Raw genomic sequence first — 22737 nt, 5'->3', positions numbered from 1 at the left:
TTTTAAAAGTTACTTTTTTTCAGTCAATCCAAACGGGTTCTATATCTATTTTGGCAAAGTAGAAAAATTATTTTGATAGATTTTTAACTCAAATATTAAATTAAGTTTGTTGTCTCGATTCAAATTATGTAAATTATGAACAATTAAGTGATCTTTAATATTCGACCCCAAACAATCAATTTATTTAAATATTTATCAAACTAAGTTCGATTTGGGCACATAAAATATTCAACTGTAACCACTAAGCCAAGCAGCTCTAGATGAGGGGAAGTACACAACTGAAGCACGACTATCAGCTGCGTGCTTCTAGCCTCTTATATTATATAAAATTTATATATTTCTTCTTCAAATTTATATTTACTTATTATTGTGAACGTAACGCTTTTACTTATTATTATAAACGTAACGCATTCACTTATTATTATTGTAAACGTAACGCACATACTACCAATAAAAATGTGCAACTACGAGTCTTCGTCAAGCAAACCACAATTCCCAATTACTTCCCTCTTTCTCTCTCTATATAAACAAAACATAATCCTTTTCTCCATTTTCTCTCTCTATATATACACAAAACCTAGGTGATATTTTTTTCTTTGTTTGTTTGATCAGTAAAGTGAAAACCCTAGTTTTTTTTTGTGATCCGTGAAGTATGGCATCTGGATCGTCTGGTAGGCCGAGTAATTCTTCGGGTTCGAAGGGCTTTGATTTTGGGTCTGATGATATTCTCTGTTCTTATGAAGATTATCCACATCAAGATGCCTCTAATGGAACCCACTCTGATCCTGCGATTGCTACCAATTCTGCTAAGGTAACTATGTGTTTTTGGTTTTTTTAAATTTAATCGGAGAGGGATTATAAGATGAGGAATCAAACTCTTAACAATAAGGTGGTGGAAAGTTCAGGTAGTCATATGAGTAAATTATTGTAGAGTGGAAGTGTTCTCTTTGTTGTTTTGATTGATACCCACTAGGGGTTTTGGAAGTTATGAGGTAAAGCTTGAGAATTTACAGATGGGTATTGCTGAAAATTGTTGATTTGTGGTGTCCGGTCAGCTTGCTCACACCTCGACTGGGTTGCTGCTAGCCTTCAGTAGTTTTTAAAAAATCACTTAATATGTATAGTTATTTTATGAAGAACTCAGTAAAGTTGGTATTTTTAGAGTTCATTACTCATAAACTCAAAATCTTAGCTCTGCATTTGCTAGATATCTAGTATTCCACCAATGGTTTACTATGTTTTAGCAGCTGCACTGACCAATTTTTTGACCTATATGATAATTATCCTGATGCAGTCTGTTTAACATTCTAAGTGTGGATTTTCAAAGTGATCAAAGGTTAAAGAGTTGGTTCACTTGGCTGTACATAAATTACTGTGGTGTTTAACTATGTAGTTCAATTTTAGAGGGGTGAGGGACGTAAGATATTAGTCTAACTTCACTCATTTTGAGCTACTAATAGGAGTTATGAATCATTGTTGTAACCTAAAACTAATGATGACAGAGATCCTTGAACTCTCCTATACCTTCTCTTCTTTGTCTCTTTATATCTGCCTCTCTTTTTGTAAATGAATAATCTAAAGACATGAGACCGCAAAAACAGGTTAGCTAAAGTCAATCTGCATGTAGAACAATAAGGAAATCATGTTTCACACAGTATCCTCAAATCTCAATAGCTCTGGCTTTGCATCTGGATTCTAGATTTGGTGTAAACCTTTTGGAAAATGTTTGGAGTCGTAGTTTTGATGTAGCTCATTGATAGTAATTATAACAGATTAGCAGCTCTTTCAGGGGTCATAGACAAGAGGTAGAATTGGTTTTCTGATTAAGAATCTTACCATGCTAGACTATCCATAGTCATGTTAAGTCTTCTCTAGATTTTTTATTTTGTGGCTGGTTCCTCCCGGGTCTTAACTTTTATCATGTAATGGAGCTAGCATATCTACTTTTGTATTCTTGCATCTTCTTGATGCTGGTAATGAAACAACTTGCTTCATCAAAAAAGAAGAATCTTACCACAGTGCTTTTTAGATTTATGTAGGAAGACTTTTTCTTTCTATTTCTTTACATTCAATCTTACCTAATCAACTTCTATTTGACTTCTTACTCAATTATGCTCTTGTATTGAGTAGGAGTTCCACAAAAACAGAATGACGAGGTCATCGATGTTTCCCACTTCGACATATAGCCCTCCAGAGGAATCTTCCTTCAATCAAGACATGATATGTACTGTTGAGAAGACCATGAAAAAATATACGGACAATCTCATGAGATTTCTAGAGGGTATCAGTTCACGCTTGTCGCAGTTGGAACTGTACTGTTACAACCTTGACAAGTCCATTGGGGAAATGCGGTCTGATTTAGTTCGAGATCATGGTGAGGCAGATTTGAAACTGAAGGCTCTTGAGAAGCATGTTCAAGAGGTTCGTTCACTGATTTCCTTGCATGGCATGCATTTAAAGGTTCTGTCTAGCAGCTAAATGCTGTGCTTTTAGATATACCCCTTACACAAGTTAAATGTTAATTCTCTTATCGGTGGTATGTGCTAAAATAAATTGCATTGCTTACATATTATGTTTCACATGGTATATAATGTTGTATGTTCCTCCTCCTTTTTCATAAAGATGATATGCTGCTTATACTCTCACCATCCCAAGCCCTATAAAGTAGGATAGTCCTAGTAACATGGTATAGATAATATGCATAATCCTATTCTTATAAGTTCCTCCTCCTTTTTCATAAAGATGATATGCCTTTTATACTCTCACCATCCCTAGCCCTATAAAGTAGGATAGTCCTAGTAAGTTAAGTTATAATGTGATGAAACTTTTTGATTATCTATTATGTTTGACAAAGTTTTAGCTAAAAGTTAAAATCCATTCAAAGATTTCTCTCCCAGAACTGATGACATTAGAGACTTATCACTTCCTCATTCTCAAGTTCGGGGTTTTTTACATGCAATGTACGGCTTCATGTCTGTTCTAATATTCGTGGAACATATTTTTCTGTGACTGGAGAATTTTATATGGTTTAGTAGACTTGAGAAGTTTTCAATGCTAACAGGTTATCTGGTCTTAGAGAAGTTTCTACTCGATTTTCTAGTACATATGGACAATTGGCAAAGTTTACCTCATCAGATCAAGTTAGACCCTATTTTAAGTAGGAGTCCGCGTGTGATTAGAACTAACACCACACCAACAAGGGTTGTGGTGGAGTAGTAAGTACTTCTTCATTCTTAACCAGAGGTCTCGGGTTCGAGTCCCCCATGGTACGGAGTCGTGTTTGTTAGGGAGCACTTTACCCCCAATGTGGGACTTCTCGGCGCAAATCTGGAGTTAGTCGGGCTCCAATGTGGGTACCAAACACCGGATGGGAAATAAAAAAGAACCAACACCACATTATTGTAGAGACGCCAATCATAAGGATTCACTGGCATAGTTTATGTCCATCTTTCTCTGCAAAAACACACATCTTTCTGTTTATTTGTGTCTGAATTTCAAATACACCTATTGACGTTCTAGCCTTCTAATGCTCCTAGTCAGTAAGTATGAATTCATTCTTGTCCAATAAGTTGCTTTCTGGAATTATGCCTTCACAGTTTTTCCTACTTTAATAGCTTTCCGATGACTAATTTCTTTGCTGTTTGTTATTCCTGCAGGTCCACAGATCTGTACAGATTCTGAGAGATAAGCAAGAACTTGCTGAAACTCAGAAGGAGCTGGCTAAGCTTCAGTTTGCGCAGAAAGAACCAGCTTCAGCGAACAATTCTCAGCAGAATGAGGACAGAAATGCTCAACCTGTGTCTGATTCCAATAAAGGTGACAACTCAACTGATGTAAATGGACAACAACTGGCACTTGCTCTACCCCATCAAGTAGCACCCCGGGCTCCTCTTACTAACCAACCCGTCGAGCAGCCACAACAGGCACCTCCACAACCAATTCCATCTCAAAGTATGACGCAGTCACAAGGTTACTATTTACCCCCAGTGCAGATGTCAAATCCACCAGCTCCAACTCACTTGTCCCAAGGTCAATATCTTTCATCTGACCCCCAGTATCGAACTTCTCAAATGCAAGATCTTTCTAGGTTACCAACCCAGCCAGGAGCACCTCCGGGCAATCAGACCCCACAAATCCAGTCAATGCCCCAATATCAGCAGCAGCAATGGGCGCAACAGGTACCTCAGCAGGTTCAAGCATCCCAACAGGTTCAACAGCATCAGCTTCCAACTGTGCAACAGCAAGGTAGACCCTCATCACCTGCTGTTTATCCCTCTTATCCACCCAGTCAACCGAATCCTTCTCCTGAACCGGTCCCCAATAGCATGCCAATGCAAATGTCATTTTCTGCGATCCCTCAATCAGTTACAAGCCGTCCAGAAGCAATACCTTATGGGTATGACAGGTCTGGTAGGCCACTTCAGTCACAGCCTCCAACCCAGCATCTCAAGCCTTCGTTTGGTGCTCCAGGGGATGGGTATGCAACTAGTGGGCCTCATCCATCTCTTTCTGCAGGAAATGCATATTTGATGTACGACGGTGAAGGCCCAAGGGGACAACCACCAAATTTCCCACAAAGTGGTTATCCTCCCTCCAGCTTCTCTCCCCAGAACGCACAGTCCTCCCCAAGCCCCAATCATATGGTTCGTCCACCTCAATTGATGCGCACTCATCCTTACAATGAATTAATTGAGAAGCTGGCAAGCATGGGCTACAGGGGTGATCATGTGGTTAATGTTATCCAAAGGCTCGAGGAGAATGGTCAGACAGTTGATTTCAATACTGTGCTCGATAGGCTGAATGGACATTCTTCAGGTGGTCCTCAAAGAGGATGGTCGGGTTAGGTCATTATCCCAAACCTTTCTAATCATGTTTTCATGTAAGGTCACGGGAAATCTGAAAGAAAATAGTGAAAGTGCAATTCGACTCGAATACTATCTATTTGCTGAATAAGGGTCATATAATTAGGCAGTTGACGATGATGTATACAGCACTATCCTGCTGTGTATTGTAGATTTGCCATGTCTTACTTCTGAAGTTTTATTTGTTGTAAGGCAAAAATGTTTTCAACATTGTAACGTAGGAGAATTGATGCATACCTCTTTTTTAAGATTGAACATCTTCTCTCATTCTTGTCCTTTGATTTAATCTTCGCTGTTCACCGTGAAAAGAAGTAGTCTTATTTGGGCCATTTCGCTACGCGGTGGAACACGACATATATTTGGATATTTTTAACCCCATAACATGTGTATAAGCTCGTAATGAAGGACGTGATCTTGCTCAGGAAGGTAAGAGAACACTATTAATTTAACAGTTGAGCTCCATCAGAGGGGTGTATGACCATATTCTTTAGTATTATTGAAATGTGTAAATTATCTTATAGTATAAAAACTTTAACTATGTATGATTAAAAGCAACTTGTAATTGGAGAATAAATTCTTAAGGGAATATTTTGAGACATTCTTTATAGTTGCTGGAAAAAAAAAAGGGATCATGTTAAACACAGTGGTGGAGTAATAAATGAAAGCAAAATACTCCTGTTTTATGTATATAATTACATTGCTTGAGGGCTCCATACTAGGATGGTTGCCCTATGCACCTAGTTGAAACTTATCGATACATTAAAGCTCCCGTTATATGTTAGGTTTTTCAAAGGACCTGATCACATTGTGTCTATTCGATGCATCATTTTTCCTGCATTTTTACAAAGATATAGATGCCTATTAAATTATAATATTTAGAAGATTTAGCATCTGGTGCTTATCAAAGGACAAACATGGTGGACACTAAATGTGAAGATTCTTGCCAAAAGTTGTTGGTAAATGGCACTCCATGTGGTTATTTAAAGAAATTAATTGGAATTTTTATAAATAAAATTAAGAGATAGTGATAAAAAACAACACACTCGAAGTATCATTTTTTTTCTTCGAATTTCCAACCTAAATCAAGTGTCCTTTTCAATTTGAATGATCATCAACTAGTTATCAAAACACGCCTTGAAACTAATGAGCCGGCTACCATGTGATAAAATTTTATGGGCAAATTAAGTTGTCACATGCACACTCCTTTCGACGATTGTATTCAAATACATGATGTAGTCAGTTTCAAGATGTATTTTGATGATAAATAGTTGATGATAATTCAGATAAAAAACACAAACATCCGATAAAGTGATAATTCATATACATTTTTGATCATTATCTTTTTATATTATATTATATCTTATCTATATATTGATAGAACTTGACACAAAGAAAGAGAAAGATAAGTTGGATAGAGATAAAAGAAAGAGAGATGAGAGGAATGAAAGGTGAAATTTTGCTCAACATCTCTGCAGAAAAAGCATGGGAAATGTATAGGGATAATGATAAAATTAGCAGAATTAATCCACAAATGCTTGCTAAAGCTGAATATATTAAAGGAAAAGGAGAGCCTGGCAGTCTCAGATGTTTCCAGCTTGGTCCTGGTAAGTCTTTAATAAAACCCGATTTACGGTAAAAAATTTACTTACATCTGGTGTTTGTACAAAGGTGGATTTAATTATAGATTTGCGTGAATCACTTACTTGCCTCTGGTGTTTGTACAAAGATGGATTTAGAAGTCTGATTATAGATTTACGTGAATCTGGTAATTTTTGTTCACATCTTATATATATATTAAAGAATCTATTAAATATTTGATTGTAAATTCAGTGATTATTGTAGTATTAACTTGAGGTCGTTATAGGAACCTGTAATCTTGAAATTCTGAATTTGTATTTGTGTTTGTCCTAAGTACTGAATGAAAGACATGTGTTTGCATATGATTTTTTTTTTTTTACAAGTAATCATGGTTTGAGTAATATGTAATCTTACTTTAATTTGTACCAACGGCAACAAATAAATTATTTGATTTGGTGTAAATAATTGTGAAAGTCTTGATTATTTACCTCGTCTTCTAGGTTAATCCAGGATAAACAGTTACTCTTAATTTCAATTTATTTGTTTGATTTTGATTTAATATAGATTTTAAGTGTGTTTATTTTATTTTTTTATATTTTGAACCCTATGATAAAGATTCTAGCTTCGTCATTGCGCATATAACACAAATATTTTATGCAGCATTAAGCAACTATGTCAAGCAATCAATAGAAAAGATAGAGAAGGTGGAAGAGGGGAGGTCGGTGACATATCAAGTCACTGATGGTGATTTGAAGAAAATGTATAATCCATACAGAGTTACCTTCTCTTTCATTCCTGTGAGCAATGAGCAATGTGTAGCAGAATGGAAAGCAGAATATGAGCCAATTGCACCTACAATTCCTACACCAGAAAAGGCAAGAGATGCTGCAATATCATTTCTCAAATTATTTGGAAAAATAGAGAACCAAGCTCTATAAAACAAGGAGTTGATATCTCAGATGGTCGTTCAACTAAAAGCTATTATCTCAGAAGAACGGTGATTTTTTTAGATAATAACTATTAACTGAATGGCTATATGAGAAATCAGAAGCGAATTTAGGATCTAAGCTTTGTGAGTTCAAGCTTTAAGGTTTTTAGTATACAGGTTGTTGTGTGTTTTTAAAGTTGTGTTTATATTGGGTTCATATGAGTCTGGTACTCTGTCGTCCGTTTATGAAATTTACGTTGTGTGTAAGAGTAAAGAGGTCATTTTGTTACATGTACTATCCGAAATGATCTCGCTAAATAAGCAGAGGTGGTGGATACATGATGTGAAGTTCATGAGCTTCTGCAGATTATATTTCAAGTTAATAATAATAATTGAATTTATAGTCAAATATTTGGTGGATTTCTTAATATGTATACATGATTTTGACCCTCAAATAGATGGATTTGGGAATGATTATGGAATTGATCATAGAAAATCGAACGCAGACAAGAAGATAAGGTAATTGAGTAGTCACCTAGAGGAGGTTTTTCGACTAGATCAATGGATGCGATGATGCGATTTTTCCTTCCCACGGAAATAACTATGTATTTTGTGAATAATAATTTAATGTTATTCTGTTTCTTTTCTATCAATTAAAATAAAATAAAATAGTTCCAATTCATCATATAAATTAATTATTGTAAAAACTAAAAAGATCATAATCCCTTGCAAAATAAATAATAAAAGATCTACTACTTTTATTACCATTTTAAATTAAAAATAATTAATTTTGTATCCAACTATATGCACGAGGGTACATATCTATTTGAAATTAAACCTTCTAAAACTAAGAGTCGATGTCATATTGGATGCTCTCGATAGGTCTAAGATTATAAATTCCAATTAGTGGTGTGTATGAGTTCGGTTTTGCAATATTTTATTGGATTTAAGTTAATATTGTATCATACTTGGAATTTATATACACTCATATATCTTCATTTAAACTTTAATCTTAAAAAAATTCTTCTAATTAGAATAAATTTACATTTTACAGTAATTTCTGGTGCATCAATTTCATATGTAAAATGTATATTATTCTTGTTTTTTAATCTTTTGCAAGTAAATGTGTTTTCACAAACTTATAGAGGAAGAAGAAAGACTAAATTAGGTTAATAAGCCTGGATTATTTCAAATTTAAAGACTCAAATTGTAACCTCTTGACTATTGAACTGCTCTAATAAATTGCGCATGATTAAGCAATACAATCAGATGATTGAGTTTCAAGTTAGTGACCATAAAAACAAGTTGCTCCTATTTCATCTTGTAATTCAATTTTCTATTATTACATAATTAGTCAAATCAACATTAGATTAGCATTAGCCTAATTAGTTTTAGATAGTTTATTATAGTTAGATATTTATCGTGGACCATGACATAGTGGTTCTTATAGTAGCAATGTTCAATTTCCGGCCCATGAATACATGATCATTGGGAACTTGGGAACATTAGCCCAAATCCCAATTATGTTTTTGAACTTCATTGAATGGTTCGGGTTGTGACTTTCTAGTTGCTCTGAAACAATTAGGAGATTCTCTACGAAGTTTCGAAAAGCTTGGGAAGGTTTTTAACGTGATCTTATTTTGGCAGGATTAAAAGACAAATTTAAGAACTCAATCCATCTTTTTAAGTGTTTATAGGTTTAATAATAATTTGAGATTCATTAGTACTACTCCCTCCGTCCCATTTTATATGTCACCTTTCGGATTTCAAGAGTCAAACAAGTCTATCTTTGACCATAAATTTTTCATAGATCTTTTAAACATTTTGAATTATCAATTATTGTGACTCATAGTACTTTTTTCGTAGTTTACAAATATATAAATTTCAAAACATAAAATGTGTCATATAAATTGGGACAAAGAGAGTATTTGAGACTTGTTGGTACGGTTTGAATTAGAACTCGAGGGGTTCAAGGGTGATTTAGTACCATTGAAACTCATGTCGATGTTGTAACTTATGTTTCGCGATCGCTTAAAAGAGGACCGAAACCACATAAGAGGTCATTTGTGTAAATATCCAAATTTAATATTCTCCCTTACCTAAAATTTGGCGCAAAAATTTCAACTCAAAATTCACAACAGGGCGGTAGATATTTGGCGGCAAACGTTCCCGCTAAATATTTTCCCTCCATTGCAGCTCACAGTGAAGCACTATATATAAATCTTGCGCCACCCAATTCATTTTCATCTAAATCTCAGTTTCTTCACTCACAAACTCTCGATTTTTTGTTAATTTTTGGGTTATCATGGTGGTAGCATTAGGTCCCGGAAAGTTCTACGGCAGCAGCTTACCAAGGCCGCGGTTTTACGAAAACCCAAATGGAGAACGGGTCGATCCACCAGTATCTGTTTTGGATCCGTTTTTGTCATGGGCTGAGGAAGCTCATTGGTCAATGGGGGGTTTGAGCTTCAAACGCCTCCGTCTTCAGGGGCGGATCGAAGGTAACATCAAGAAACTCAGAGCTGAGTGTGAGAAGATCGAGAAGAAGTCGGTGAAAAAGGGTTCGTTGTCACCGGTGGTTCATGTAAGTCCGTCTCCTCCTCCTGCTCCATTGAATTTGAAGAGGAAAATGCGGTTGGTTGATGAATCTGATGATGAAAATGAAGAAATGGGGGTTGATGGGAGAGTAGAAAAAAGGGGTTTAGCGAGGAAATTGGATGATGATTTTGATAAAGTTGCTGAGAAGAGTGATAGGGTAGTGATGGGGAGAACAAGGAGTGGGAGAAATAAAGAGGCTGTAGTTGAGAAAATTGTGAAATTGAAACCCAAAGGTAGGAAATTGAAGAAGGGGTTGAAGGGATCTGAGAAGAAGAGTGTATCAGTGACACCAAATGCAGCAAGAACTTCACCGAGATTGTCGAAACGTAGGTTGCCTTGAAGGCGTTTGATAATTTGTGTCAATGAATGAAACCTTCAATAGTACAGTGTTATTAAGTGTGTTAGCTTTGAAATGTAGGTTGGATTATTGTAGTAAGTTATTAATCTTGATAAGATGAATGAAAATTGAAACAATCCAGTTGTTGAATGCTTTATAATTGACTGTCTTTGGTGCATGGTTCTTTGTGCAGATCATATACTATATTAAGAAAAATGTGAGAAATTTTGAATCTTAATAGCCTTCATTTTAAGATGTGTGTAATGTTTTAAGGTGTTCTTTGATTCGTATGATCTTTAACGAGCTTTAAATTGATATGTTCTTTGAATCTTATGATCTTGAATGATGCTTAAATTCAGATGGTGGGAATGGCTTTTTGTTTTTTGAACTTCTCAAGCTAGAGGCAAAAGAAGATACCATCAAAATTGTAGTAATTCTAATAAATTTTTGATTTTACCCTTCCTGATTTTGAAGAGATTTTTACACTTTTATGCTTGGTTTCTAATCCTACCAATGAGTATCATTGGCTGTTTTTTTTATAAGCTCTTTCCATTCTTGATAGTTGTGGATTGTTTTGGTGATTGTGTGGTTGAGGAAGTGCTTTGTTAGAGTTGTTTGGGTGAAGTTTTGGCCTTCACCAGTTCATACGGTTAGGGAGTTGATTGTGGAATGAGTTGTAGTATGTGTTTTAGAGTGGAATTTTTCAGTGATCGTGTGGTTGAGGAAGTGCTCCATTTATAGTTGTTTGAGTGAATTTAGTTGTAGTATGTGTTGTGTTGGCATTCTTGTTTAGTTTGTGTGATATTTAGCCTGTGTGGAGGCTTGTGTGAAATCGATAATTATTGCTGAAAACTTGTGATATGTGAGTAATTGCTAGAGCAAGGGGCAATGTGACTTATTCGTATATTTGATATTGAGATGCTTGGGAAAAAAATGTAGTTCAAATTCAATAGAGATAAAGAAGTCTTCTACTCTTCTTATGTGTTTTCTATGTTTAGCTTTTGGCATGCTAAGCAAGGAATCTAACAGGGTGTAAAGTTAGGGAACAACAAGAGAAATGAACAACACACACTGAGGCTAACAAGTAAATGTTCCCAAAAGAGTGAAAATGCTATTATTTTTATACATGAATAAGATGTCTCTTATACAGTAACCAAACGACCCCTTATGGTACAGCAAAACTCAATAATCTTGTATTTGTGTTAAAAGATTATGGCTCATAAACCTATAAAATTAAAATCTTGAATATGCTTTGATCAAAAATAAGTATTCTGTACCTTCTCCTATAATAGGGGCGGAGCTAGGGTCGGCATATCCAAATTCTCTTTATTGAAAAATTATACTTACTAGGTCAATATTATTTTGTTATATATATTTAGTAGATATTAAACTATATTAACTTCTTCGATTGTAGCAATATTTTAAACAACCAAATCATAAAAAAAAACCCCACTAAAATCTTGAAAAATAACATAATAGTAGAAGTTAAAATGTATATCATCTCCTTTTAAATTGACAAGTAAGGCTTACTCGAGTAATTGAGATACTCCACCATCAATCAATATATTGAGGGTTTAAATCATGTTATAAGTGAGAACATTATTGATCGTTCTAACGAAACAAGGTATTAATTAAATTAATGTCATTTACCTATTCACCTATATCCCACAAACCACATCAAATAACAAAACAAGAGCAAAATCCAAATCCAAATCTCCATGGCTGAAACTAAACAACAAGAAGAAGAACCTCCCCTGTTTCCACCATCATCAACCTCTTCTTCCTCCTTCATGCTACTCTTGAAAAAACTTATGAGCAAAAGACGAACATGGGTCTTCCTCTTTCTCACCGTCTACACAATTTTACTGTCAATTTCTTGGAATTTCCTCAATTCAGTACTTTCTTGGTACGAATCCACCATGAAATTGACACCCACTTCAGCTCTCTACGGATCTATGATATTAGGGCTTGCGTTTGGGGTTTTATCGATTGTAGCAGCTCTGATCGTCGTTGTTCCAGCAACGCTTGTAACTTGGATCACTATTTTGGTTTTGCTGACATTTGCAGGTAAAGGGAGAAGGGATTTGGTTATGGAGGGGAAGAAATTGACGGCTGAGATTACTGGGTTTGTTGTTAGGGTTTTGATTAGAGAAGGGAATCTAGTCGCTGTGATTTGTGCTGTTCTTGGGTATTTTGCACTTGTTAGGAGGAATAAAGAAGACGGTATTGATTATTGAGTTTGAAAAATCGAGTTTTCTTTATGATTATAAGCTTAGTAGCTCAGTTGGTTGGCTGGCAATCTGAACTTTCAGCTTATTGGTAAGAGTTTGATTCATCATCTAGTAATCCTTTCCCGTACCCCATTAAGAGGGTCTAAATCAGGGGTACTTGTTGTATCGGAGGGGTTTGAATTAGCTCTGAAAGAAAAGATTGGCAATTTGCCTTTCGATGTACCTATTCTATCTTAACTTTAGCTGCTTAGAAAACCTAAACGATTGATGTTTTTCCCCGTCTTCCCTAATCATGGCTGTTATTTTATTGGAGGGGGTTTGAATTAGCTCCTAAAGATTGGCAATTTGTCTTGTTCAACCTCGGAATGTGATGAGCTATTCTATCTTAACTTTAGCTGCTCAAAAATTCCTATTTGGAATTCTTCAGCTACCAACCCTTAAGCGAGCTAATCAGTCTTGCTTTTGCCAAAAAAATCCCTCTTCCCTCGACTTTTGCTGCAATGATATTAGTACATATAATTGTTTGCTTGCTGGAAACTTCGACTACTATACTCCTTCAACACTACGATTACATTTCTAGTAATCGTTCCTTGTTATTGTGATCTTGATATTGATTTCATCGTACAATATTGTCTAGCATATGGAGGAGGCCTTTGATTGACCGAAAGTAATCCTATGGAAGTCGGTTGTTTTGCCTCAAATCGCCCTTTCAAGACATCTCAGGATGACACAGCCTGAATTTTGAGGGATTTGGGGACTCATTCATTCAGAAATCAGAAAATTTGATAAAGATTCAATCTTTGAGCTTCTGTTAGATTAGCTACAAGGGTGTAAGCATAAGTTAGAATTGGTAGCTTTCTAACAGTAGAAATGGTACATGTTTCTGCAATGTATGTGATGTATATATATATATAAAATTTTACCAGATACTTGTGCTGATGAAAGGTAACGAGATATTTTGCACACTAACTGTTTTTGAGTATTTACATGTCGTTGCATGATTTGAGACTTCATATCGGTTCATGTAATGTTTTTAAACTTATTTGTATGCTCGAATTGGGACCCGTGAAGATGAGGGTGTTTCTGCACCATTTGAATAGCTCAAATTGTAAATTTTCTGGTGCTGGTGCCTTCTTCAGAAACCAGAATTTGAAAAGCTTATTGGAAATTCCTGTCTCCTTAAATAGTGGTGAAGTATGTCATTAAAGACGAGATATGATTTTCTATCAACAAGGCGCGGTACTAGTTATTCCGTTACTTTTTCAAGTATTATCAGGTCACTAACTTCCTTGACCTTTCTACGCCGAAAGGATGCTCATTCTCGGAAGAGGATTCATACCTGATCAATTCTTATTCAGTAATGGACTAAGGGCATCTCAAATCCTATTTGATACAATAAAGAATAAGTCCCTACTCGCGAGGCAAATCCTACATAAATGGTGTTTCATGCAGAACACCACTTGTCATGAAATAAAATGAAAAAAGTGAAAGGTAAGAGAAAATTTTGAACATTATGAATTTTGAGATAGACTCAATAGAAATTGAAAGGAAAACCTAATCCAAAGGGAAGAAGCAACAAGATCTTTCTTTTGTCCGTTCCAGGCAATTGGAAAAAAAAGAAATGGTTAATATATTTCAGATATTACGCATTTATAAAATACCGTCTCAATTCATCCTATTTCATCAAATTCAGAATGGTTTAAAAGGAAGGGAGTACAAACTATTTTGACTTTAACTTATATTCAAACACTTTGTAAATACAATACAGATAACTTTATACAAGTGACACTGCTTGTATCCACTTGCATTAAGGGTCTCGAATTCAAGTTCTGAAAATAAAAAAAATTCCTATTAAAAGCATCACATCCAAAGATAAGCCCTACAATACGCAAATTGAAATTAATTGAGTTTCAATACGAATATTAAATATTGAGAAAAAAAAACACTCCTAACATGTCACACAAAAGTAAAAGTTTCTAATTTATCAAACAACCAATATTTACAAATCTGCTAACTGTCGGTGGTGGAATCATATTTAATTCACAACAACCCATAATGATATTATTCAATTAAGTACTTTTTCCATTCAAAATTAATAGTTACATTTGTAGTCATATGTGTCACCCGATGATCAATGAAATAGATTGAACATCGTGAAGTTTTAGATTTAAATTCTAATAAAGACGAAATATAAGGTGATTGCTTCTCATATGTTTTAGCATTGCTGGACCAAATTATTAAATACCTATTGTTAATGGAAGGTGACAAATATCTCTTGAAAGTAATCAACGTGTGCACAAACTAGATAAAGAAATATACTCCTCAAAATAAAATTACTCTACAAATTTAAGATTAAAGTTCATAGGTTTTTTCAACAAACATCATAGAGTATGCACAATTTCTAAGAAAAAAAATGTAATTTACTTTTATTAAATAGGTACACTTTTATTGTAATTTATTTTAAGTCCAATATTTTTTTGTTGACGCTGTAAGACTCATGATGATAAAATAATTGTTAGAGAATAATGATGATACTTTTTATAGTAAGTTGGAGAAGCATCATTCCTTGTTTGGTAAGTGTATTTCTATGAAAGAATTATTTGTTTGTTATAAGGATAATATTATCTTTTATCTCCAAGGTATTCATAGTTTTGTTTTGATTTTTGTGCTATATGACTAAATGTATTTAATATTTAGTTAATTAAATAGTGAAGCGATAAATAATTATGATAAATTTATAAATATTTTTACACAAAAGGATTACAACTCATTCAATTGAAGGTTTAGTATAGTTAATCAGATATCATATCGATTAATTAAAATATATCATTAATTGAAGGACTTAAAAAAACTATTAATTAAGAAAATCTGACCCACAAAGGCTGGATTTCTTATGATTTTCAATCAATAATTATGAATTTATTTGATACTTTGAGTTGGAATAAAACAAAATCAACCACTATGATTAGAAATTTAAATATGATTAATCAATTTGAACAATGGATATAAGTAGACTATAGTTTTCAATATTGTCAAATCGAGAAGATGTATTATCACAAACAATTATTTAAATTGTTGATTATTTTTAAGGATTTAAAATATAGATGTTTATAGTATGATCAAAAGGCATAATTACTCCTCAAAGTTGTTTCAAATTTATAATTAATACGTAATTATGTACTTTGCGAGAAGGACATATTACAGTTATTTTGAAAATAAATATACTATAAATATCATTACTATATAATATGCTTTAATTGTTGACAAACCACGCTTTGAAACATGTATTTTTTGCTTTTTTTTTCCTTTCTATTTTCACCCCCACCCCCACCTTCACCTCTTTGTTTTTTTTTTTTTTAAAACAAATTCTTACTCTTTGTTTTTTTTAGATAGTTTGACCAATAATTACAAGAAGTCTGCTAACTGTCGGTGGCCATTGGCTTTACACTTTTTTTTTCTTTTTGGTCAACAAGTTATATATATATATATATATATATATATATATATATATATTATTCAATTAAGTATTTATTCGTCTCAAATTAATAATACAATGCATTGGTGTGACCTAGTAATCAGTGATATGGATTGAGGTTTCAGGTTTGAATTCTAGCAAAGATAAAATGCAAGGTGATTACTTTTTATTTGTTCTACTATTGATGAACAATATTATCAGATATCGATTGCTGATGAAAGATAACAAATATCTCTTAAAATTAATCAAGATGTATGCAAACTAGATAATCATTTTAACTTAGAAATATTTTCTCAAAATAAAATTACTCTAAGAATTTAAGATTAATTTTTATTTCAACAAACATCATAGAGTATGTATGCCCAATATCTAAGGAAAAAATGCAATTTACTTTTATTAAATAGGTACACTTTTATTGTAATTCATTTTGGGTCAGCAACAATAATTTTCTGCAACAAATATATACAACCTATTTAATTTAACAATAAATATGTTTTTGTTGCTGCTGTAAGATTCATGATGACAAAATTATTGTTAGAAAATGATGATACTTTTTATAGCAAGTAGGAGAAGCATCATACCTTGTTTGGCAAGTATATTTCTATTAAAGATTTGTTTATTATAATGATAATATTATTTTTGATCCCCAAGTTATTGATAATTTATAAAATTATACTATTATCAAAGTAATTAAGTGGTGAAATGATAATTAATTAAGATAAACTTACAAATATCCTCACACAAAGGGATAAAAAAATGCACATCTCGATCATGATCACTTGAAGGTTTAATATGCTTAGTTAAATATTATAACAATTAAAATTAAAATTTATCATTAATTGAAGGACTAAAAATATTATTAATCCTTTATTATATTATATCCCATTTAGAAGTTGTAAGAAAATCTGACCCACAATGGCTGGATTTCTTATCATTTTCAATCAATAATTATGAATTTATTTGATATTTTGAGTTGGAATAAAACAAAATCAACCATTATGATTAGAAATTTAAATATGATTAGTCTATTTGAACAATGGATATAGGTGGACTATTGTTTTCAATATTGTCTAATCGAAAAGATGTATTATCACAAACAATTATTTAAATTGCTTATTATTTTTAAGGATTTAAAATATAGATGTTGATAGTATGAAAAAAGATATAATAACTCCTAAAAAAATTTCGAATTTATAATTAACACATACTCACATACTTTGCGAGAGGGACATATTACATGTCTCGGTTATTTCGAAAATATCATTATTTTTAATATGCTTTAAGTAATGACATACCACGCTTTGACACATGTATCTTTCACTTAATTTTTTTTCTTTCTATAAATTCTTACATTTTCTAAATAGAATGTGAAACCATAAAAAAGAACTAAATTTTTTTTTTATTGGAAAAGATATTTGCTTCAATGACTAGCAGAAAAACCGCCTACAATAGGCCATGATTGAAGCAAGACTTCAAACACCAATGTTGATTTTTTTTTTCCAAAATAAAAATAGAAAAAGTCAATTTGTTTATAATAAAAAATACAACACTTATATTATACAAGTACATGAACAATATATTTGAAACTCGACCTACACCTTTGAAGTTATGAAATAGTAATAATGTTTACATACATTCTATTTTCTTTGATTCTATTTCACTGAATATGTTATTGTTGTTGTTGATAATAAAGATAATTTTTTTATTCGAAATTAACTTAAAAGAAAAATGTGCCACATGAATTAAAATGGATAGAGTAACCTTTTATACCTCAGCATGTACAAATCAATTAATTAATACATTGGGTTTAGATTCTTTTATCTTACTACACCCATAAATCACGTACATAACGCCTATCAGAAACAAAATCAAGTTAGGCCCCCCCAAACCCACCCACCCCACACATGTGATGCAGTTTCATGTTGGGTATCTTGATTTTTCAGATTGATAAACTTTGTCTGTGCTTCAAGTAATGGTTTTGTCAGTCTTTCAGAGAAGGGGATCTGACTGTTCTTGAAAAAAAATCACAAAGTCTCATATATTGGGGGAGCTAAGGAGATCCCAGGTACAATTTTTTTTTTAAAAAAAATACAATCTTGGTAATCTGTATTACATTAAATTCTTCATTTTTATAGTATAAAGTTTCAATCTTGGTTTATGGGTTTCATAAATTTTTCATTTTTATAGTATAAAGTTTCAATCTTGGTTTATGGGGATTCAGCATTTTTCATATTTATAACATAAAGTTTCAATCTTGGTTTATGGGATTTCAGCATTTTCTCAAGTTGGATCTCCAAAGAGCCTTCTCCATTTTTTTCCCTTTTTACCATTTCTTGAAATGGTTCAATCACCTATGAGCAGAAAGCTAGCAAGAAATGGTGGCCTGTTTTATCCAGTCATTGGGTTTGCACTGTTTGTTACTTTTCTTTATTTGGCATTTGGAGACTTGTGGGGTTTCAATTTCAACAGAGAAGAAATAAAGTTAAGTTTTGTGGAGAGAAATGGAACTCAATTCTTTGTGGATGGTAAAGCTTTTTACATAAATGGATGGAATTCTTACTGGTTAATGGACCATGCTGTGGATTATAGTAATAGACCAAGGATTAAAGGGATTTTACAAGCTGGTGCTAAGATGGGGCTCACTGTGTGTAGAACTTGGGCTTTTAATGATGGTGGATACAATGCTCTGCAGATTTCCCCTGGTAGATTTGATGAAAGAGTGTTTAGAGTAAGTAAAAACTTGTTTTTTTAAGAACAATTTCTTTAATTGTTACTTGTGTCTTTTGCTTTGGTAGATTTGATGAAAGTGTGTTTAGAATAAGTTAAACTTGTTGTTTAGTACAATTTCTTTAATTATTACTACCCCTTTGTTTCAATTTGTTTGTCCGATTTTGACTTGGTACGGAGTTTAAGAAAGTAAAGAAGATTTTTGAATCTCGTGGTCTTAGACACTTCATGTGGAAATTTGAAATTTAAGAGTTGCTAGAAAAGGAAAGATGCATTCTTTTTTGAAAGGACTAAAAAGGAAAGTAACACAAACAAATTCGAACGCAGGGAGTACTATATGTCTTTTAATTTGTTGAAAGTGTGTTTAGAGTAAGTAAAACTTGTTGTTAGTACAATTTGTGTTATATTACTGCTGTCTTGTATGTTGGTAGCTTAACCCTTTATAGCAATCTTTCCATAATTATTGCTCCTACTCAAGACCATTTACATTGAATTGTAGTACCATATTTGTATTAAGGAAGTTTAGTTTTAGGACTTCTAAATTCTTGTCAAGTACATAAATTTTAAGCTATCTGATTTTATCTAATGTTAGTATATTTTAAAAAGGAAAAGGGAGGACCAGTGTACGAAGCTTCCCGCATTTTTTGTGGGGTCCAGGAAGGACCGCATCCCGAGGGGGTGTGTGATGTAGGCAGTCTACCTTGACGCGACCATCATTGGCTGATTGTTTAATCTTGTAAATTATGCATAGTGTTGCTATCTTTAAAAAAAAAAGTAGCCTGGTTTATGAAGCATCCTGCATTTATGCGGGGTCTGGGTGAGGGCCACACTCCAAGGGTGTGTGTTGTAGTCAGCCTACCCTATCACAACAATCAATGCCTGATTCTTTAATCTTTTAATTTAGGCATACTGCTACTAAGATTTATATGGTGTGTGAATCATCTGCATTTTTATTTTTGTCTGACAGTTTTCACTTGATGCGGATATGTTTTCTTGCAGGCGTTGGATCATGTTATTGCAGAAGCCAGAAAGAATGGCATCAGGTTGATGCTTAGCTTGGTTAACAACCTACACGCATTTGGGGGGAAGACCGAGTATGTGAAGTGGGCAGAGAAAGAAGGTGTTGCTTTAAGCTCTTCCAACGATTCATTCTTTTATGACCCTACCATCCGTCGATACTTCAAAAATTATGTCAAGGTAATTTTCCGAGAAAAGAAGTTTCTTCAGGAAAAACTTGTGTCTTGTGCTACGTCCGTGTTTCCAAATATAGCATACCTCTAATTGTTGAACAGGGAGCAAGCAAATATACATTTGATCGAGATAAATCTTGTTATTTTCTTCTGTCACAAGTGTTGCATATGGAATCAATGAATCACATGTAATTATCTAAATTAGTGCCTCCACTCTGAGAGTTTCACCGAACATGAAATCAGGAGATCTATGTCTGAAAAGACTGAAAGACAAGAATACACATGAAAACGAAAAAAAGTTGTAATCAAAGAAGAGGAAATAGAAAGATATACTTTTGGTTTGTTGGATGTTGAAGGATGCGTAGAAGGAAGATTGACATATTACCAATATTTATGCCCATCATAACTTTATTACATTAAAAAAGAAGTGAAAAGTTCTGTTGCTCAGACCCTCCCAAAATGTTGTTGCACGGGTGTCAAACCCTCCAAAAATGCATGTCTTTTGGAGGATCTAACACACGCTCAACGGTATTATTGAAGAGTCCGAGCAACATAGGTGCAAAGTCTTGTTTTGTACTTTTACCTATTTTTGGCTAGCTTATTGTGTGTACATAATTACTCAGTTGTTTTATTTATTGCCTGTCATGACATGCTATAAGGAGAGAATGAATAGCTTTCGCGTTAGGCCATGCCATGATTGCAGCCATCTTTTTGCTCTTTACTCTGCAGTTATTAATGCTAAAATTACATTTTTGTAAACTTCTGACCTGTGTCATCGTTCTTTTTTCATACTCCCAGACAGTGCTAACTAGGAGAAACATATACACTGGGATTGAGTACAGGGATGATCCAACTATCTTTGCATGGGAGTTAATAAACGAGCCTCGCTGCATGACCGATCCTTCTGGTGACACACTTCAAGTAATTTTCAGACTCTCATCTCATTTTGATGTCATAGTACTCAATAGAAAAGTAGTGTTTCATTTGAGTAGCTATTCATTTCTGTTATTCTGCTCTCTGAAGTTTGGGCTGTCACTTGATATTTTAGAAAGTAGTGGAATGAAACAAGTCCAGTTCGGAATTGAGGCGTAGTTGTTGTTTGTAATGTTATGAGTGTTTACCATTATCAAATCATCGTCCTTCTGTGGATACTTCATGCACATGGAAACCAGAGTTCCATTTGGCAATTCTTGCCTCCAACATTTCTTCTCGTACGAATTATGTAAGACGAGGTCAAAATTTTGTGCTTGCTTTATGTTGATTTGTAGTAACACATGCCTCTTAAACTTTGTATTATAGCATTGGCATAATACATAAACAAACACTCAAACTTGGACTCAGCTGACAAGTAAGCACTTCAACTTTGAGAGTGCAAGTCTAGACACCTCACTTGTCTACATTGAGTCAGTTGAACGATCCAACTTACAAAATGATCATTTAGACACGTCCAAAATTTATGTGCAACGTCAGTGTTGGTGTTCAGAGACACAGTGAGGACGAGTTGGAGTGTTTAATCTGAGGGTATCTTGTTTTTGTTTGACTAATTAATTGTGAAAAAGGAAACTTCTCTTATGCCTCCTTACCCATTTGGATATGAATTAATCGTTTCAAAGAATTCTGCAGGACTGGATAGAAGAGATGTCAACATTTGTGAAGTCAATTGATAGGAAACATCTGCTTACGGTAGGCCTAGAAGGATTTTATGGCCGTAAAAGTCCCAAAAGATCAAGTGGCAATCCAGAATTTTGGGCTGCTGATCTTGGATCAGATTTCATCCGTAACTCCATGCTCTCGACGATTGATTTTGCCTCTGTACATGTATATCCAGACCATTGGTGAGCTTTTTATCATACTCAACTTTCTTAATTTGTGACAAACAGGACGATTTTATAACTTATCTTTTAATACCGAACTTTCCCTTTTCTTATCGAAGTCTGCTGCTTCAGAGCATTTTTCCTGTTTGACATCCTTTCATTTTGTAGGTTCCATGATAAAAATTTTGAAGAAAAACTAAAATTTGCAGCCAAATGGATGCTTTCTCACATAGAAGACGGTGACAAGGAACTGAGAAAACCAATCATGTTCACTGAATTCGGTTTGTCCAATGAGAACGAGGACTTTGAACCTGCTCAACGAGACAGATTCTACAAAATGGTTCTTGATTTCATATACAAGTCTGCAAAAAGAAACAGGTCAGGTGCAGGATCATTCTTCTGGCAGTTCTTGGTTGAAGGGATGGAACTGTATAATGATGATTTCGGAATTGTTCCATGGGAGAGGCCTTCAACATATCAGCTCATTACTGAACAGTCATGTAGGCTCGCTAAAGAACACGGGGTACTGCCTACACAAATGGAACATTTGAAGGATTTTTGTGCATCGACGAGGTTATAAATTATGTATTGATCTTAGAAAAAGAAAGAAGTTTGATGTGTACAATGAAGAATCTGTTTGTGCTTTTTTTTCTTGTTTGAGATTTGTTATAGAGGGAGGAGCTGCAGCATAGTTTTACACAATGTATTTTCTTACTTCATAGATGTATACAAATTTGCATAAAGTGAAAGTAGAGCAAATTCTTTTCTGACTTTTTCTTGTCTCTAATTTCTTTTCTTTGAACTAGTTTTGGGTTGAGTTAGACCCAGAGTCATCTCCTGATGTTGGTACCGGATAGTGTTTGGGTGTGGAAAGGGTGTGAATGAGATCTCACATCAGAGAAACATGGATCCTTGGACTCTTAATATGGTTTTGGGCAATCCTCATCTCTTGAGCTAGCCTGTGGGTTGCATTGAGTTAGGTCCATAAAACAANTTG

General features: G+C 33.9%; 5 protein-coding genes across 5 annotated transcripts; all 5 read left to right on the top strand.

The window, feature by feature from the left end:
- Positions 1–484: 484 nt before the first annotated feature.
- LOC125864276 (uncharacterized) lies at positions 485–5117 on the top strand. The gene is made up of 3 exons (XM_049544185.1): positions 485–811; positions 2131–2421; positions 3657–5117. Exons 1-3 carry the CDS (start codon positions 653–655, stop codon positions 4842–4844), a joined length of 1638 nt encoding a protein of 545 aa, XP_049400142.1. The 5' UTR covers positions 485–652; the 3' UTR covers positions 4845–5117.
- Positions 5118–6251: 1134 nt separating this feature from the next.
- LOC125864275 (uncharacterized) lies at positions 6252–7777 on the top strand. Its single transcript, XM_049544184.1, has 2 exons — positions 6252–6466; positions 7101–7777. Exons 1-2 carry the CDS (start codon positions 6295–6297, stop codon positions 7376–7378), a joined length of 450 nt encoding a protein of 149 aa, XP_049400141.1. The 5' UTR covers positions 6252–6294; the 3' UTR covers positions 7379–7777.
- A 1689-nt stretch (positions 7778–9466) lies between these two features.
- LOC125864274 (uncharacterized) lies at positions 9467–10463 on the top strand. Its single transcript, XM_049544183.1, has one exon. It carries the CDS (start codon positions 9674–9676, stop codon positions 10304–10306), a length of 633 nt encoding a protein of 210 aa, XP_049400140.1. The 5' UTR covers positions 9467–9673; the 3' UTR covers positions 10307–10463.
- Positions 10464–12000: 1537 nt separating this feature from the next.
- LOC125864272 (uncharacterized) lies at positions 12001–12978 on the top strand. Its single transcript, XM_049544182.1, has one exon. The coding sequence runs from the start codon at positions 12022–12024 to the stop codon at positions 12538–12540; it is 519 nt and encodes a 172-aa protein (XP_049400139.1). The 5' UTR covers positions 12001–12021; the 3' UTR covers positions 12541–12978.
- A 4918-nt stretch (positions 12979–17896) lies between these two features.
- On the top strand, positions 17897–22508 carry LOC125864271 (mannan endo-1,4-beta-mannosidase 2-like). Its single transcript, XM_049544181.1, has 6 exons — positions 17897–18074; positions 18283–18737; positions 19736–19933; positions 20725–20847; positions 21550–21761; positions 21909–22508. The coding sequence occupies exons 2-6, from the start codon at positions 18348–18350 to the stop codon at positions 22318–22320; spliced, it is 1335 nt and encodes a 444-aa protein (XP_049400138.1). The 5' UTR covers positions 17897–18074; positions 18283–18347; the 3' UTR covers positions 22321–22508.
- Positions 22509–22737: the final 229 nt, after the last annotated feature.

This window comes from Solanum stenotomum, chromosome 5 (assembly GCF_019186545.1).
Source record: "Solanum stenotomum isolate F172 chromosome 5, ASM1918654v1, whole genome shotgun sequence".
In the NCBI taxonomy this organism is placed as follows: Eukaryota; Viridiplantae; Streptophyta; class Magnoliopsida; order Solanales; family Solanaceae; genus Solanum; species Solanum stenotomum.
Note: the sequence above shows the minus strand (reverse complement) of the source record. Positions and strands in the feature narration are given on the sequence as shown.

Bases quoted from the DNA above. Each gene is read 5' to 3' on its own strand.
- LOC125864276 (XM_049544185.1), top strand. From the start codon at position 653: ATGGCATCTGGATCGTCTGGTAGGCCGAGTAATTCTTCGGGTTCGAAG. The intron at 812-2,130 runs GTAACTATGTGT...TGTATTGAGTAG, and splicing joins TTGCTACCAATTCTGCTAAG to GAGTTCCACAAAAACAGAAT. The intron at 2,422-3,656 runs GTTCGTTCACTG...TTATTCCTGCAG, and splicing joins TTGAGAAGCATGTTCAAGAG to GTCCACAGATCTGTACAGAT.
- LOC125864275 (XM_049544184.1), top strand. From the start codon at position 6,295: ATGAGAGGAATGAAAGGTGAAATTTTGCTCAACATCTCTGCAGAAAAA. The intron at 6,467-7,100 runs GTAAGTCTTTAA...TATTTTATGCAG, and splicing joins ATGTTTCCAGCTTGGTCCTG to CATTAAGCAACTATGTCAAG.
- LOC125864274 (XM_049544183.1), top strand. From the start codon at position 9,674: ATGGTGGTAGCATTAGGTCCCGGAAAGTTCTACGGCAGCAGCTTACCA.
- LOC125864272 (XM_049544182.1), top strand. From the start codon at position 12,022: ATGGCTGAAACTAAACAACAAGAAGAAGAACCTCCCCTGTTTCCACCA.
- LOC125864271 (XM_049544181.1), top strand. From the start codon at position 18,348: ATGGTTCAATCACCTATGAGCAGAAAGCTAGCAAGAAATGGTGGCCTG. The intron at 19,934-20,724 runs GTAATTTTCCGA...TCATACTCCCAG, and splicing joins ACTTCAAAAATTATGTCAAG to ACAGTGCTAACTAGGAGAAA. The intron at 20,848-21,549 runs GTAATTTTCAGA...AGAATTCTGCAG, and splicing joins CTTCTGGTGACACACTTCAA to GACTGGATAGAAGAGATGTC.